The 17,815-nt window shown below is 44.6% G+C and overlaps 1 protein-coding gene across 1 annotated transcript; it reads left to right on the top strand.

Annotated features, from left to right (window-relative positions):
- Positions 1-2,209: 2,209 nt before the first annotated feature.
- Positions 2,210-17,815, top strand: LOC129500200 (zinc finger protein 347-like). The gene is made up of 4 exons (XM_055310377.1): positions 2,210-2,245; positions 10,936-11,008; positions 12,499-12,625; positions 16,229-17,815. Exons 2-4 carry the CDS (start codon positions 10,994-10,996, stop codon positions 17,740-17,742), a joined length of 1,656 nt encoding a protein of 551 aa, XP_055166352.1. The 5' UTR covers positions 2,210-2,245; positions 10,936-10,993; the 3' UTR covers positions 17,743-17,815.

The following is a 17,815-nucleotide window of genomic DNA, read 5'->3' as shown; positions in this document are numbered from 1 at the left end:
TTTTTCCTTACAGAAACAACATGCATTCATTCACTAAAGCAATATTGTTTTTTTAACATCCGCGACATGCTCACAAGAATGTGTGCACTACGTGTCAAGAACCGTGCTGGGAACCTCACATAAATTATGTGAGTTAATTCTTGTAATACCTTAGGAATTGGGTTTTATATATCAATTTTCCTCTGGAGGATTTAGGTGCTGGGCTTTGCCTTTCTGTGGGTAGAGATTCTCCTTGTCTCTTCTGTTTCCTTTCCCTATGACTGATCATTAAAATGGTCTTCATATGACTGTACCTCAATATTCACAGAAGAAAAGAAAGCAAAGGAGTGGTGAGATTAGTGGTTCTGAGGGGTTTAATGATGTTCATTTGTGTTCATGTATTTTGTTAACATGTGGAGCAACCAGTGGGCCCCCAATAGTTGGAGACACTGTGCTTCGAGGAATTTCCTATGCATAGGTTAAAACCAAAAGAGCAAATTTTCACTTATCAAATCTAGGACTTTTGCTCCCTTTTATGTGCATCTGTGTGTCCAGAAAATGTGAGTGCCAGTCCTGGATAGGCAGCCAGAGGAGTTGCCTTGAACTAAGTTCTCTAAGCAGTTCTCAGGAGGTAGGACCTCAGGATGGGAGTGAACGGGAGGAGTGCAAGAGGCAAATTCCATACCTAAGAGGTTATCTGAGAGAATATCTGTTCTGACCATTCTGTTAGACCCTGGAGACCCCAGCTTGGCAGAAGAGACTGCCTTCCCGGCTGCAGATTCTGGAGGCAACTGAGCTCTGTGTGAACGCTTATGTAAGGCCAGAGGTGTGACATAGAAATCTAGGAAATTTTGAGAGGAGCAGTTTTCGCTAGCACCCTCTAGCTAGTAAGGGTTTCTTACTTTTTGATAGCATGGGGTAGTTGTGGGCAGCAAGTGCCAGCCTCTGTGCAGTTTAGAGACACATGGATTGTGGAGGATGCTGTACTCAGGCCCTGAGGGGCTGTCCACTTCCCTGGGTGTTTGTGCATGCTGGAGGGTTTGGACAGGAAGGAAGAGGCAGAAAGAGGCAGAGTAAGGGAAATCAAGTAGGGGACAGCACGGGATGGTGGTAGGACTGGTTTGTGCTACATATTCCTGTCCAGGCAGGGCTGAGTACTGCAGCTTCTTCTTGTGCACTTAGGGCCATATTGGATTCTGGTTGAGTGTTGAGAGCTCCAAATCAGTAGAGGGACCAATTTGTTGCTGCATGTTTGGATCCTGGGTAAGGGGTGCAAGGACGGTAAACACTCTTTTGAGCACAGGCGCTTAACTTGGGCAAGAACTTATAGCAGTGCAGGCACAGTGGCGAATGACTTCTGAGGGCAGACTCTGGTCCTACAAGAGGAGGAGCCACGCCGAGGTCCCCTTCTGAATCACAGGTGTGGATGCCAAGTGTCACCTGGCATCTCTGTGGCCCATCTTGGTGCCCAAAGACCCTAAATTCCCTGGAGAAGCCTAGTCCCAAAGACGTGATCAGCTGAGGTCCTGCCTCCTCCCAGTGACCCTGATTTTTAAATACTATTTGTATTGCCCAATCTGGACTATAAAACTCATGACTTGTCTTCAGATTTTTTTTCCCATGATTAATTTAAAAAGAGCAAAAAGAGGGGCTCCTGGGTGGCTCAGTAGTTGAAGGCCTTTGACTCAGGTTGTGATCCCAGGTCCTGGGATTGAGTCCTGCATGGGGCTCCCTATAGGGAGCCTGCTTCTCCCTCTATGTCTCTGCCTCTCTGTGTGTTTCTCATGAACAAATAAAGTCTTTAAAAAAAACACCTTAAAACATTAACTTAAAATAGAAATCAACGCTATTAGAAGGAAAGGAAAGGAAGAAAAGAAAGAAAAAGAAAGAGAGAAAGAAAAGAAAAGAAAAGAAAAGAAAAGAAAAGAAAAGAAAAGAAAAGAAAAGAAAAGAAAAGAAAAGAAAGAAATCAACGCTATTTCCCAGAAGAAACAGGACTCAAATTTGCCTAAACCCTAAACACCTGGCAGAGTCCCAGGCCCCGCCCCCCACGCCAGCCCCGCCCCAGTCTAGCGTCATTTCCCCCAACGCCTCATCTCTATGGTTACCACCCGCCACTGATGCCCCGCCTCCCCCACCCGCGGTCCCTGCGCACGCCTCTTTTCGTTCCGTGCCCCGCCCCGGGCCTGCCTCTTCCCTCTGCGCGTGCGCAGTGCTCTACAGTCTCGGAAGCGGGTTTCGTGGAGCGGAGGCCCGTCTGTGGAGAGTGAGTCTCGTTTTTCTTGTTTAAACCTGCGCCTCGCAGTCCCGCTTCTTCATCTCCGGGGTGCAGAGGGCAGGTAAAATCCCTGCACCACCTCCTCCAGCCCAAGAAAATTCAGACATCTCCCTGGGAGACCGGGGGCGGGGGGGGGGCGGTGCTTCTCTTAGGGTTTGAAATCCGCGAGGTGGTCCGGCCGGTCCTCCGCAGCAGCGGGCTCCCAGCTGGGCCGGGAGGTTCTGGCGAGCCCAGCCCTTCCCGGGACACACGCACTTCCCTCACCCCGCGTCCTCCTCAGCCTCCCCGCGTCGGTCCCCGCCTCTGCCCACCTTGTGTTGACGAGGTGACTAACAAGGGCCTGTCTTGATACAGACCGTGCACCCCGCCGTGGATAACGTGCTCTCGTGGGAGGCGGGCATCGTATTACATCCCACTCCTGGGTGGGAGGAACCCGGAGAAGGAGAGGAGCTGTCCACCGTAAAAAAACAAAAGTCAGTCACTTTACTAGCAAGATGAGTTTATTCTGGAAGAAGCAGAGGAATTGCAGTTCGGGACGTGCATGGAGTGGTGAACCATCGTAGGCGAGTGGGGAGAGAAAAGGAAGGTCAGCCTTTTATTTTTAGATGGAAATTGGGGAGGATTGCTTTAATTGGAGAAGAGCAAGAGTTGGTGGCGGTTTTTCAGTGGCTGCAAGTGGTGGTTAGTGCGTTTGTTGCTGAGCAGGATGGGATCTTCGTTTTCGTACAAGCAGAAGAAAATCTGTAAAAAAAAAAAAAAAAAGCCCTCCTTTGTTAAAATAATTCTTCATGCTGGTAAAGCAAGCTGCAGGGCGTGGTACTTGGCTCCCACTCCAGGGCTTCCCTATTCTATTTTATTTATTTATTTATTTATTTTTAGAGATTTTATTTATTTATTCATGAGAGACACAGAGAGAGACAGAGACACAGGCAGAGGGAGAAGCAGGCTCCCTGTAGGGAGCCCGATGCAGGACTCCATCCCAGGACCCTGGGATCACGACCTGGGCGACCTGGTCGACCTGGTCGGAAGGCAGATGCTCAACCACTGAGCCACCCAGGTGCCCCTCCCTGCTTCATTTTAAATGAGGTTTCCTTATTTATTTTCACAAGACCTGCTGAGAGAATTATAGAAAAATGAACAAAGAAGAATGAGGGAGAACCACAGACGACATTGGGAATAGTAGCAGTGGGAGAAGAGAAGATGGAGAAATTTAGAGTAAGAAGGAAATTTCCAAGGAGATGATGAAGAGCAAAATGTAGAGAAGAGCCCTTGATGTACAGGAGCATGGGTAACAAAGGGGGAGGCCCTTCACAGGCAGTGAGGGGAGAGGTTAAAAGAGTTGGAGTCTTGGCAGGGGCGCCTGTGTGGCGGAGTTGTCAAGCATCAAACTCTTGGTACCTTCTCAGGTCATGATCTTAAGGACTTTGGATGGAGCCTCAAGTCCGGCTCCATGCTCAGAAGGGAGGCTTTCAGGATTCTCCCTCTCCCTCAGCACCCCACCACCACCACCCTGCGCCCTGTCTGTCTCTCTCTCTCTCTAAAATAAATACATCTTGGGGCACCTGAGTGGCTTAGTCAGTTGGCCATCTGCCTTCCCCTCAGGTCATGGATCAAGCCCCACATCGGGCTCCCTGCTCTCAGGGGAGTCTGCTTCTCCCTCTTCCTCTACCTGCCGCTTCCCTTGCTTGTGCTTGCTCGCTCTCACTTTCTCTCTCTCTCTCTCTCTCTGTCTCTAATAAATAAAATACGTGATCTTAAAAAACAAAAAAGGAGTTATGGCAGACAGAGAGTGTGGAGCTGGAGGAAAGGAGGGAGCAATGGGCTACAGGAACAGAGGGAAGAAGCCAACCAAGCTGGGGGTGCCTGACAGTGGGGACAAAGGGAGATTAGCAGAGAAAGCACAAAAGGCTTATGCATTTGATTAATTATATCAGAAAATAACTTCTATTTGCAGTCCTTGTTCAGTGAAGAGGGCAGAGACTTGGGTCACCTTCCTCCCTTTGCCTGGGCTCAGAGCAGAAAAGTGGGGCAAGAAATGACTGTCACTACACGGTGCCTTTTTCTTTTTTTAAAGATTTTATTTATTTATTTGAGAGAGAGAGAGAGCACAAGCAGGGGGAGCAGCAGAGGCAGAGGGAGAAGCAGAATCCCCACTGAGCAGGGAGTCCAGTGTGGGTCTCAATCCCAGGACCCTGAGATCATGACCTGAACTGAAGGCAGACTTAACCGACTGAGCCACCCAGGCACCCCTACACGGTGTCTTTCAGGAACATTAAAGTGTTGCTTTTTTGTAATAGCTGTGCTATACTTTACTCTCCCTTATTCGTTTATATTTACATCACTTTTCTTTTTGAAGCTTGAAATAAATCTTGGTTATTTAAATTATACTTTTCTATAAAAAATTATTTACTTCTGAAGTAAGCTTTGGAGCCATCCTATAAACAGTCGATGGCATTTTCTAAATATGACCTTACCATTTTTAAAATTTTTGATCTCATATTTCTTTAAAAAAAATTTTTTTTAACTTTCTGCTTTTAAGTTAATTTTGTCTAGTTCAGGCTGAGATCTGCCAGCTCTCCTCTCTTTGTCGTATATATTGAGAACATTTTATGGTATCTGGTAAGTAATTATAGATTTTTTCCAATGTGTCCTTGGTAAATATGTGGTAAATATTCTTTTATCTAAGTGGAACCTGGTTTAAACTGTTACTCTGATACTCAATTTTCTTTCGTTTTGTGTTGATCTATTGAAACAGTGGGCCATGAGTGGACCAGGTAGATATTCCTCTCAAGTTCCTCTTGTCCACTCTTTGCAAATGTTGAAGAATGGGCTGATTTATTTGGAAATATCAGCTAACATACCATACCCATCTGATGAGGAAATTTGTGACTATCTTGTTTCTGTAGGTGACCCTCCTGCAGTGTTTACAGCAGTGATTCCTAGGTGTCCAAAATTCTGTATTTTGTAAATATTTTACTGTGATGTTCTGGAAAAGAGACATTTATTGCCTGAGATCACTGTGATCATATCTTGAAATAAGTTTCCTAGGGAAGCCTGGCTGGCTCAGTTGGTAGAGCATGCAACTCTTGACCTCAGGATCATGAGTTTGAGCCCCATGTTGGGTTTAGAGATTACTTAAAGAACAGAAAAGTGGGGCACCTGGGTGCCTCTGGCTCAGGTCATGATCCCAGGGTCCTGGGATTGAGTCCTGCATCAGCCTCCCAGCAGGCAGCCTGCTTCTCTCTCTGCCTATGTCTTTGCCTCTCTCTCTGTCTCTCATGAATAAATAAATAGTCTTTTAAAAAAAAGAAGAAGAAGAAGAAGAAGAAGAGAAAAGAAATAGGTGTCTCCTTTGTTGAGACATGTGAAAGATGGTCCTAGAATTTTTAAGAAAAGTGATGCAGGCAAACCCCCTGCCCACTGGCCCCATCAGGCCACCATATGAGAATTCAGTTACATCAAGTTCTGCTTACCCAGCGCCAACCTTCTCAGGATAACTTTATGAAATGACTCCCTTGTAGGCCTCCATGAGCCCACTCCAACATGAGATGATGGACTACACAGAAACGGATTTTGAACAACACTTAATTGTTTAGCAAATTCAATGCATATCTTTGTGTAGCAGTTCTTGGATGGAGTGCCCAGTTGTCATTAGAATTTTAAATAGGGGGCAGTATGTGCCTGGGGAGCTCAGTTAAGCATCTAATTCTTTTTTTTTTTTAAATTTTATTTATTTATTCATGATAGAGAGAGAGAGAGAGAGAGAGGCAGAGACACAGGCAGAGGGAGAAGCAGGCTCCATGCAGGGAGCTCGACGTGAGACTCGATCCCGGGACCCCGGGGTCACGCCCTGGGCTGAAGGCGGCACTAAACCGCTGAGCCACCTGGGCTGCCCTAAGCATCTAATTCTTGATTTGGGGTCAGGTTATGATCTCAGGATTGTGAGATGGAGCCCCACAGTGGGTTCCCAACTCGATGTGGAGTCTGCTTGAGATTCTCTCCCCTGTCCCCTCCCCTGTGTACATGCATGCCTGTTCTCTCTCTCTCTCTCTCTCTCTCTCTCTCAAATGAGTAAATAAATCTTAAAAAAAAAGAATTTTAAATGGGTCCCAGTCCTCCAAAAGTGAAACATAAAACATTAGTATGGAGGCAGAGACATAGCCTCCGAGTCCTAGACCATCATTATGTGTCTATCTCTGCAGCAGGAGTAAATCTGTAGGCAGACGATGTCACTTGCTGGCACTGAACCCTCTACAGGCCTCCTGTTATCATCAGGACAAAATGCAGATTCCTCACTATCGCTACACAGCCCTGTATGATGATCAGGGTCTCCAGCCTCATCCTGGGAACTTCACAGTGCACACAGCTCACTCTGCCCCAGTCACATTCACCTTCTCTCTGTTCCCAAATACCAGCCTTTTCTGTCACAGGACCTCATCCCTGCCCTTCCCTTCTGTCTCTAAATCATCTTGGCTCTGGCCCTTTCTCCTCATGTAGGTTTAGGCTCAGCAATGTGTGTCTAGCCTCTCCCACCCATCCTCTGCAGTGCCCTTCCCTGGCCAGCTTCCATGTTCTGCAGGTTGAATTGTCTCCATGTCAATCACCCAATATGAGAAAAGCTCTCCTCCTTTGACTGTTTGAAGTCTTTCCTGTTTTCCTTCCACTGGAGGGCACACAAGTTGGCTGCCTCACCTTCTCTTGGGGTTGTGTTTAGATACTAGGGCTGTGGATTGGGCTGAGTAGTCCTCAGGAAGACCAAGGAGCTAGGGCAGGTGATGAGGACAGTGCCCATATTTGTTCTGGAAAATTTAACACATTGATCTAAACCTCCTGTGGCTGCTTATTTTACTCAACATAAGAGCAAAAGGATGTACTGAAGCCTGGAAAGCCCTGTGGACCACAGGTCCCCAGTATTTTACCTGTGGTATCACTGCCCTCTGCCAGTTCCTGGGTTGTCCTTGCTGAGCACATCACAGGGAGCAGCTGCATCCTGGGTGAGGGCTTTGCCTTCCAGCAGTTGATCTGCTCAGGGTCGAGGATCCTAATTTCCCTTCAGGAAAGGTGAGGACAAGGTCAGGAGCCTAAGAGGGCACAAAATAGACAGGCTGAAGAACTAGAGATTCTTGTAATTTGCTGTGAGTGGGGAGAGGAGGAGACCTGGTGGCCTCTGTTAGGAGATCTATGGGCTTCTTTCTCTGACATCCTCATTGGACTCCCATATTGTCCCCAGTTGCTCACAAGTGTTCCCAGCAGGGCCAACCTCTTGATCTCCATACTGGAGGCCCAGTGGCCCTCAGTGTGCACTTGTGTCCATTAATGCTGCAGAGCCTGTGTCCATTGGTCCCTGTGCCTTAGCCCAGTTCACTCGTGTGCAGGAAGATGAGAAGATGGAAGTGGCCTAGAGGGTCTGCAGGAGCCATGTGGGAGCAAGTGTGGGCCTCCAGATGGCCCAGTGAATGGTGTGTGCACATGTCCCAGGCTCAGTTGTAGGATCGAAGGATGTGTGAAACTTTGGGAGGGGTGTCTCAGTTCTAGCGGGAGCACCCAGAAGAGGGCTTATAGGTATTTGGGGGGGCTGTATGGGTCCATTCAGGGTGCCGTTGTCACAGCTCAGGTTCCCTGGGACACAGAAGCTGAGACTGAGATTTGCCTGCTGGATTTAACTGGGAGACTCAACATGGCACCCAAGGGAGCATGATGGGAGTGGGCTTAGAGACACATTACTCTATGCTGCGTTCAGAGGGAGGACTGGCCACAGCAGATGGCACCTTGGTCCTGAGTGCGTGGACCCAGGAGGTGCCACCCAGCATCCACTCCACATAATGACCTCTGTGGGGTCTTTGCAAGAATTATTCATTGACTTTTTGCAAGAATCATTGTCCAATTCAGAGGATTTGGAGAAAAGGTCTCAGAGAACCTTCAGGGGATGACTTTGCTATTTTGGATTATTTTGCGTTGCAAGTTAAGAATGATTCATATCTGTTTTGGGAAATCTAAATGAGAATTTGCAGTGTTTTTGGAAGATGTCGAGGTCTTGTTGGGGTATGTGCATCCTTGTAGACATCTGTTGAAAGGGAGGAGAGTGGTCTGAATGAAGGACTCTAGGCTGGCTGGATGTCTGTCTGTCTTTCTTTTCTTTCTTTTTTTCCTTTTCTTCCCTTTTCCCTTTCCTTTCCTTTTTCCTTTCCCCTTTCCTTTCCTTTCCTTTCCTTTCCTTTCCTTTCCTTTCCTTTCCTTTCCTTTCCTTTTTCCTTTCCTTTCCTTTTTCCTTTCCTTTCCTTTCCTTTTTTTTTTTCATGTAAGCTTTATGCCCAACATGCAGCTTGAATTTACAACCCTGAGACCAAGAGTCACATGTTCTCCTGACTGAGCCGGCCTGGTGCCCTGGACTCATGGCTTCCCACTCCCCCCTTTGCTCCTGGTCAGCTCCCCCTACCCTCATGATGAAGACTATTCCAAGGGCAAACAAAACCCATGCATATTTCAGTCCCCCATAAGAAGGCCACGCCAGAGGATGTACCAACACCACTGTGGGCCTGAGATTGTTCCCCAGTTGCCAGCCCCATTCAACATCTCAGGACCATATGGCATCCTTCCTCCACTGCATCTTCAATTTGTACATCTCAGGAATCATCTCAGTCCATATACACAGAGGGAGATTTTGCCCATCTTTCACATGCGCATGCACCTCCCTCAAAGCTTTGTACTCACTGTCTTCTTGCATCTCTAAAACAAAACATTCTGTTAACTAATTTCACTGCTAGTTAAAACTCTTTTCCGTAATCCATTTCCTTTTTTTTTTTTTAATGTTTCAAGTTTTTATTTAAATTCTAGTTAGTTAACCTATAGTGTTAGGTTAACTCCACCTACAGTGGAGTATTAGTTTCAGGAGTAGAATAGTGACTCATCTCTTACATACAACACCCAGTGCCCCTCATAAGTGCCCTCCTAGATCCCCATCATCCATTTAATTTAGCCCATTCCCTCCCCACCTTCTGCTCCCTTCCAGAACCCAAGCCGCTAAAAGTTGGCTTTTACTGTCTTCATATCTTGTCTCCACTTGTCATAGGAACCCCATCCGGTCAAGCCTTCAACAATCACTATGCCCCTGAGACTTTCTCTTTCAGAATCACCAGGGACCCCATTTCTCAGCCCAGGATTGAATCTCCTGGCATCATCCTGCTTTTCCTGTCAGAAGGAGGTGGCACATGAGACCACTCTCTCTTCCTTGACACGTTTTTCCTTGGTTTAAGGACATCCCACTAACCTTGACTACTCTACCTACCTTTTGGTTTTCCTGATCACCTCTCACCTTCCCTGCTGGTATCTGCTGAACTGCCTGGTCTCTGAGTGTGGGGCACCCCACAGCTTAATCCTTGTACCTCTTCTCTGTCTACCCCCTGCCTTTCCTCATCACCTCATCTCCTGGCTCTCAACATCACCTGCATATGTCCCAGTTTCCCCTCTCCTCCAGACTTCTGCCCTAAACTCCATCCCATGTCCAGCTGCTTCTACATCTCTGCTGGAACATCTGGGGCATGTCCATCTTATTTGTGCAGAACTGGCTCAAGCTCCCCCAGTCACCCTCCTGCACCCCCCACATCCAGGTTAAGGGTGACCCTGTACTTCCTGAGGCCTAGGTGCACATCTTGGCGTGATTCTAAGTATAAGATACTATATTATTTGTAAATGTTTTAATGTATAAGATGAAAAAAGTTTGATGTTTGCTTAAAGTGAGAGGAGGAATACATGTTTTCTAAACTTCTTTCAAGATGTGAGAGGCAAATGTTGGAAGACCGAGCCCTTCCCCATCTGCTACCCCAGCTGCCTCTCTGACCTCCTCTCCTGCTGGTCCCCTCCTTACCCTGCTGCAGCCATGCTGGCCTCTTCCCTTCCTCGGGGCCAGGCTTGCTCCTGCCTCAGGGCCCTCCCAGGGCCTATTCCTCTGCCTGGGAGGCTCCTCAGATACAGGTGGCAAACAGCATCCTCCCTCGAGTCCTCGATCTGATACTATCTTCTCTGATACCCCTTGATTCCCTTCCTGTTTCCTCTGCCCCTTCCCCTTCCAGGTCTGGGCCCTGGTGACAGCAGGCTCCCAGGGAGACCAGAGCCAGAAGGTGGGAAGTGTCTGGGCTGGCCTGTGTGCTCCACCCAGCTGCACCCTGGATGGCTGAGTCGTTTTGCAGATACCATTCTTGTGCCCTCTCCCAGAGATTCCCCTTCCATTGGTCAGGGGTGTGGGGGGATAGGGCCCAGCCTCAGTTCTAGTAAAGTGTCCCAGGTGCTCCTGATGGGTCTCCAGCATTGAGCAGCAAAGCCCTGGGTCCTCCGTTTCTGAGGCTGACAGCAGCTCCTGATCCAGGGAGAGGGGAGGGGGCCCTGCTCTGTGTGGGGTGTGGTCAGGACGGGTCTGTGACCTGGAAGGGAGTGTGGGTCCAGCCCAGGTCCCCACTGCTGCAGTGAGGGGAGGACTTCCCTAGGGCAGGGGCAATTGTGAAGAATGTGCTGGGAACACTTGTGTTGGTGTCTGGAGGGGTTCATGGTCCCTGAGTCTCCTCCTGTGGCAGTGGCAGCAGGGACTGTTGTCTCCCCAGGGAGAGGTCTTCCTGTGTGAGATTGTGGTACAGGAAGGACAGAGATTGATTCTAAGCATTCAGCTGCATATTCTTGACCCTCAGGACTGAATTCTCAAGACTGATCTTGTCTGAGGAAGAAGGAGGAAGGGAGGAGTCAGGCATGGCTGTTTGTCAGGTAAAGTCATATTGTTGGTTGTTTTTCCATCTCTCCCTCCTACTGTGCCCATCTCTTCTTGGACTCATTCATCTTCTCTGACTCTGACGTGTCCACCTGAGCTGTTTGTGTCCACACTCCCCAGGCCTTCCCTCAGTCCCTCTCCTCTCCACATAGATTCCATCTCATGGTGCCCCAGTGATGTAGAGCCTGTGAGGAGGCCCTTTTCTGTCATGGAGAGACGAATCCTCTTATTTCAGTACGTTTAAGTGTGTATATATGTGTGTGCATGAATGCATGGATGTGCAAGCCCATAGTTTTTAAAGAGACATTATTATTACTTCATAAGTAAATTATTGTTGAAGAATTTTCTTACAAATTTTCCATGGCTATACATTTTTTCTACACTAACACGAGTTAAATAGTATAAGAAGAGTGACTTTTATGTGCACATGTATGCATATATAATGACCTCTATGTTGTTAGCCTTAAACTTGTTTCAAATTGTCTCAGGGAGCCCTCTGTCAGTTTACTTTTGATGCTGTTATAGATGTTTAATGGTTTAGGTTCATTCCAGAGCCTAAACATCTAGGTTCAGATGCTTGTTCTGCCATTTCTTAACATTTGACCTTGGGTGGGTTTCCAGGAATCACAGGGGTCTCCTCAGGAAGATGGGAACAGATCTGTTTTTAACAATTGATGCTGTTACATTTAGTCCCTGTAAAGCATTTAGCATAATGCCTACCACATGGGAAGTATTCAGGACTCTTATTCATTACTGTTGCTATCATTATCACAGTTTCTAGATTCTGGCCTCTAAAGCCATGTGGACCTTGTCATCTCTGAAGATACTACTCATGCTGTAGCTCATTTATTGATATCATTTATTATGTACAACATGATAAGTAACACTTCTTATAATCATGTATTGGTTTTCTATTTTTTAAAAGTTTATTTTTTTTTTAGTAATTTCTATACCCAATGTGGGGTTCAAACTCAACCCCAAAATCAAGAGTCACATGCTTCTCTGAGCCAGCCAGGCACCCCTGATTTTGTATTTTTATATTTTTTATATTGTCCACAAAAATGAAAAAAGCCATATTGATTGAGAGACCTTCCTAACCTCTTATGGAAAAGTATAATAGAGTAAAATAAGGGTCACATAACTTGCTCAGGACTACCTTATGTGTTGGGACACCTGGGCGGCTCAGTGGTTGAGCGCCTGCCTTCAGCCCAGGGCATGATCCTAAAATCCTGGGATCGAGTCCCACATCAAGCTCCTTGCATGGAGCCTGCTTCTCTCTCTCTGCTTAGGTCTCTGCCTCTCTCTGTGTGTGTCTCAGGAATAAATAAATAAAATCTTGAAAAAAAAAAAAAAAGGAATACCTTATGTGGATCTGTGAGAACACCCACTTCATCTGAATTGATCCTTATACATCTCTCCTCTTTTCATTTATGTGAAGATAAGAACTCTCTCCATAGCTCCTTGGTGAAATGTGTTCTCATTTCAGGGATGGTTGACCTTCAGGGACGTGGCCATAGAATTCTCTGAGGAGGAGTGGGAGTGCCTGGACCCTGCTCAGAGGGCCTTGTACAGGGACGTGATGTTGGAGAATTATAGGAACCTGGTCTCTCTGGGTGAGGATAATGTCCCTTCAGCAGTGGGGATCTGCCCTTGGGTATCTTTGCATTTTCCTTTGTTTGCCTCATGGGAGCCCCTCCCCTGCTTGATTGAGATTGAAGCCTTGTTGATACAGAAATGAATGGGGCATCTGGACTTTACATTTACACTTTCTTCAGATGATCTGCGCACTTAATCAGGCAGGTGCCAGAGCTTATGTATGCATAAAACCTTATGAAAAACTTAAAATATCCAGTTCCATTTTTTTCTACCCCCAGTGCTATTGATTCACTAGTTCTCAGAGGACATCAAAACATTCATATAAACTGTTCTTTAAGTATTCAGAGGATATTCAGTGGCTGGATGAATTTTTGAAATTGTTTTTCAGCTTTACTGAGGTATAATTGATGAAGAAAATTGTAATATAAAGTTTACGCCATGATGATTTAAATACACATATATTGTGCAAGGATTTCCATAATCAGGTCAACACACATTACCTCACTTGTTTTCTTTTTCTTTCATCTTTTTTTTTTTTTTTGGTGAGAACACTTAAGTTCTATTCTCTTAGCAAATTTCAATTATATTATCAATCTAGTTACTAGTTGTTCACTAGCTTTTCAGACCTTATTCACCACATCGCTGAAATTTTGTTCCCTTTTATTAGCATTTCCCCTCTGCCTCACCCTCAACAGCCATGCATCCTACCTTGTTTCTAAACGTGACTCCTTCCCTTGTCATCATGCTCCCTTCCTGCTAAATATCTTCCATTTTTTGCTCCACAGCTGTACTATAATTCCTTCAGTTAAGATTGGGACAGCCTGATGGTATTTGCCATGTCAGTTCCTTCTTTATTTCTAAGGTCAGAATTCTAACTGCCCTGGTACATTTATCTTCCCATAGATTGGCACATACAGTTGCTTCTCTCATCTGCTCATTACTTCCTGCCCTCCACTCTTGACCTTCCTTCCATGTGGTCTTTCTTTACATGGTTCCTCAATCTGGATGGACGACACTATTGCTTACTAGCATATTGATTTTGTACTCTTGAACACGCTGATTCCCAAAGGACCCTTCACCAGCCACACTACTCTCACTGTATAAGGAAAGATCCCTGTTTATTCATTGTATCACTGTCTCAGGACAGTACGGAAATCCATATATGCAGAGAGTGACAGGGTACTTAGGATGGCTGAGTGACACTCTTAGCAACATAACACAGCTCTGGTGCCTCCATCGAAGTATTTATTTCTGAGCTCATGATCTTTACTGTGACTTACAGGCAGTCCTGCATAAGAACACATTGTCTGAACCTGCAGGCCCAGGTCAATCCTGTTTCTCTAACTTACTTTCTCTATAAATAGAGGTTAGAAACAGAAACCCCGTGTGCCTACTGTCCCTATTTTAAAAATAGTGATAATTTGGGGGTGCCTGGGTGTTTCAGTCAGTTAAGGATCCAACTCTTGATTTTGGCTCATGCCTTGATCTCAGAGTCATGAGTTCAAGCCCTGCATTGGGCTCCACACTGGGCATGGAGCCTGCTTTAAAAAAAAAAAAAAATAGCAACAATTTACCTCAAGGCTTTTTTTTTTTTTTTTAAGATTTTATTTATTTGAGAGAGAGACACACAGCACACTAATGAAAGGAGGGGAAAAAGGAGAAGGAGAAGTAGACTCCCTGCAGGAAGCCTGATAGCAACATGGGGCTTGATCCTAGGACCCGGGGGATCATGACCTGAGCCAAAGACAGACACTTAACTGGCTGAGCCACCAGGTGCCTCTTACTTTGAGACTTTTAACCATGTTAGCACTATTAGAAGGTTTAGAATATTCCATGTTTTATAGTAAGTCTCAGAAATTCCTTTGTTTAGTAAGATACAGCAACCTTCTGTCATGATTTTAAGCAGTTGGTCTTTTGCCTGTGTCTTGGCTCAGGCTGCCATAACAAATACCATAAACCAGATGGCTTAACTGGTAGAAATTTATATCTCATAATCCTGGAGACTGGCAGGATTAGTGCTAGTCAGTTCAATTCCTGATGAGCATTCTCTTTCTGGTTTAGAACACTGTCTTGCTGTGTCTTTGCATGATGGAAAGAATGAGAGGTAGCAAATACCTCTCTCTCTTCTGATAACAGCCCTAATTCCATTCACAGTACTTCACCCTCATGACCTGTTTACCAGCAAAGACCCCACCTCCAACACCATCATATTGGGGTGGACACAGGTTTTCAGAGCATGCAGCCTTCATTATATTTTGTATGTTTTTATTCTGCAGTTTTGTCCAGTGTTTGATCTGACCTTAGTTAATAAGTTTTCATGCACAAGCTCTTTATTACATATAGTTTGTGTCCAACGAACTAGAAAATTAAAGAACACTGCATAGATAGAGAATTGCTCTATTGCTTTGCTGTTACATAACTGCAGGCATAAAATCATAATTATGGTTTATGGGGCGCCTGGTTTGCTCAATCGGTGGAGCCTTTGAGTCATGGTTTCAAGGCCCACGTTGAGAATAAGATCACTTAAAAAAAAAAAATCATACTTGTGATTTCTGACTCTTTCCCAAGTTACTCTTCTTTATAATGTTAAGTGTTTAACTGACTTCATACTTCAAAAGTGAGTGGTCTTAATACAAATTCCAGTTCTAATACTGTGTGCTGGTTCTAGAATAGAAGCCTTTTTTTCTTAGAAGAGATTTGTTAAGAATTACACAAACTATAATTTTGTATAATTGTGGTTACTTATTATTTCTATCCTGGTTTCAGTACAGGTTACTAGAATATTAATTTTCATGATTTGTGGACGATGATTTTTCTGAATGTATAATGCAACACCACTTGTTAATGTTAAAAAATGGCCATTCCAAGTGAATATAGTTTTATAACCAGTATTCAGAAAAATATATTTCTAACATTGTTGGATTAAATTCTTCCTCACTTCCCCAGTGCTGCTACAGTTCTCCAATTCCAAATTACCATTTATTAGATTACTCATTAGATAAATTTGTTTGGGATTATTTACCATTAGAGTATGTCATACTATGCTTTAGCATGAGTACACAATAAATATGCAGTAAATATATATAGTATTTTTATCTCTTCAAATATGAAATAGCCATATATTTTCTGTGAAGTGGTATGTGATAGAAAAATACCCCTTCTTTTTTTTTTTTTAATTTATTTATTAAATTACACAGAGAGAGAGGCAGAGACACAGGCAGAGGGAGAAGCAGGCTCCATGCAGGGAGCCTGATGTGGGACTCGATCCGGGGTCTCTGGGATCACGCCCGGGGCTGGAGGCGGCGCAAAACCCACTGAGCCACCAGGGCTGCCCAAAAATACCCCTTCTTTCAGGGCTGGCATAAGTTGGCACACTGATTCTTTTTTTTTTTTTTTTTTTGGCCATTGATTATTGAAAGTAGGCTTCTCTAAAATTAATTTGAATTACATGTAATCACCCTTTTATGTTAAAGGATCCTATTTCTTTTGTGTTCCTAAAAATTGAAGAACACAATTCCATTTCATAACTGATTAAAATATGTAGTACTTTTGGTATGTGTTTTTCAGTATGGAATTTTTCTGTAATTAATGGGAAACCTGTGGTTCTTTATATCTTGTAGCTATCACTCCCAAATGTATGATCAAGGAATTACCACCAAAAGACAACAGTAACATAGGGGAAGTATTGCAGGCAGTTATATTGGAAAGACATAAAAGCTGTGACATGGAAGATTATATCTTCAGAGCAATCCAGAAAAATATTCATGACTTTGAGTGTCAGTGGAGAGATGGTGATAGAAATTACAAAGCAGTGCTTGTGACCCTTAACAAAAATCTCACTGGTGGAAGAGTTCAATGTGGTAGAAGAGATGAAGGAAATAAGCCAATGGAAAACAGGTTTGGACTAAGCTTCCAGTCACATCTGACTGGAGTGCAAGTACTTCAAACTGAAGGGAAAATATATGAATGTCACCAAGTTGAGAAGTCTGTCAGCAATGGTTCTTCCATTTCACTACGTCCAAGAATTATTCCTAGTGTCCAAACCAACATTTCTAATGAACATGGGAATGATTTCTTGCATTCTGCATTACTCACACCAGACCAGAAAGCACACATTAAGGAAAAACCTTATGAACATGATGAGTGTGACAAAGCAGTTAATCCCAGTTTACACCTCAGTAGACTTCAGATGATCCATACAGGAGAGAAACCATATAAATGTGATGTATGTGGGAAAGTCTTCAGTCACAACTCACACCTTGCATGTCATCGAAGAATCCACACTGGAGAGAAACCTTACAAATGCATTGAATGTGGCAAGGTTTTCAGTCGCAATTCACACCTTGTACGTCATCACAAAATTCATACTGGAGAGAAACCTTACCACTGCAATGAGTGTGGCAAAGCCTTTAGTGAGTGTTCAGGTCTTACTAACCATCAAGTAATCCATACTGGAGAGAAACCTTACAAATGTAATGAATGTTGCAAGGTCTTCAGTCAGAGTTCAGGCCTTGCAAGTCACCGAAGAATTCATACTGGAGAGAAACCGTACAAATGTAATGAGTGTGGCAAAGCCTTTACGTATAGCTCACAACTCACTAACCACCAGGTAATCCATACTGGTGTGAAACCTTACAAATGTAATGAGTGTGGCAAAGCCTTTAATCAGAGCTCACATCTCACTAGACATCAGATAATCCACACAGGAGAGAAACATTACAAGTGTGATGAATGTGGGAAAGTCTTTAGTTACGATTCACACCTTGCACGTCATCGCAGGATTCATTCTGGAGAGAAACCTTACCAGTGTAATGAGTGTGGCAGAGCCTTTAGTATGTATTCAAGCCTTACTTATCATCAGGTAATCCACACTAGAGAGAAACCTTACAAATGTAATGAATGTGGCAAGGTCTTCAGTCAGAGTTCAAGCCTTCCTAGTCATCGGAGAATTCATACTGGAGAGAAACCATACAAATGTAATCAGTGTGGCAGATCATTTATTCAACGCTCAAACCTCACTAGACATCAGATGATTCATACTGGAGAGAAACCATATAAATGTAATGTATGTGGGAAAGTCTTCACTCAAAATTCAAGCCTTGCAAGTCATCTGAGAATTCATACTGGGGAGTAACAAATGTAGTGAATGTGACAAAGCCTTTATTATAATTTCAAGCATGAATTGACATTAGAGAGTCTACACTGAA

The sequence above is a fragment of the Nyctereutes procyonoides genome, unplaced genomic scaffold (genome assembly GCF_905146905.1).
Source record: "Nyctereutes procyonoides isolate TBG_1078 unplaced genomic scaffold, NYPRO_anot_genome, whole genome shotgun sequence".
In the NCBI taxonomy this organism is placed as follows: domain Eukaryota; kingdom Metazoa; phylum Chordata; class Mammalia; order Carnivora; family Canidae; genus Nyctereutes; species Nyctereutes procyonoides.
The sequence above is the reverse complement of the archived record's forward strand: the minus strand, read 5'-3'. Positions and strand labels throughout refer to the sequence as shown.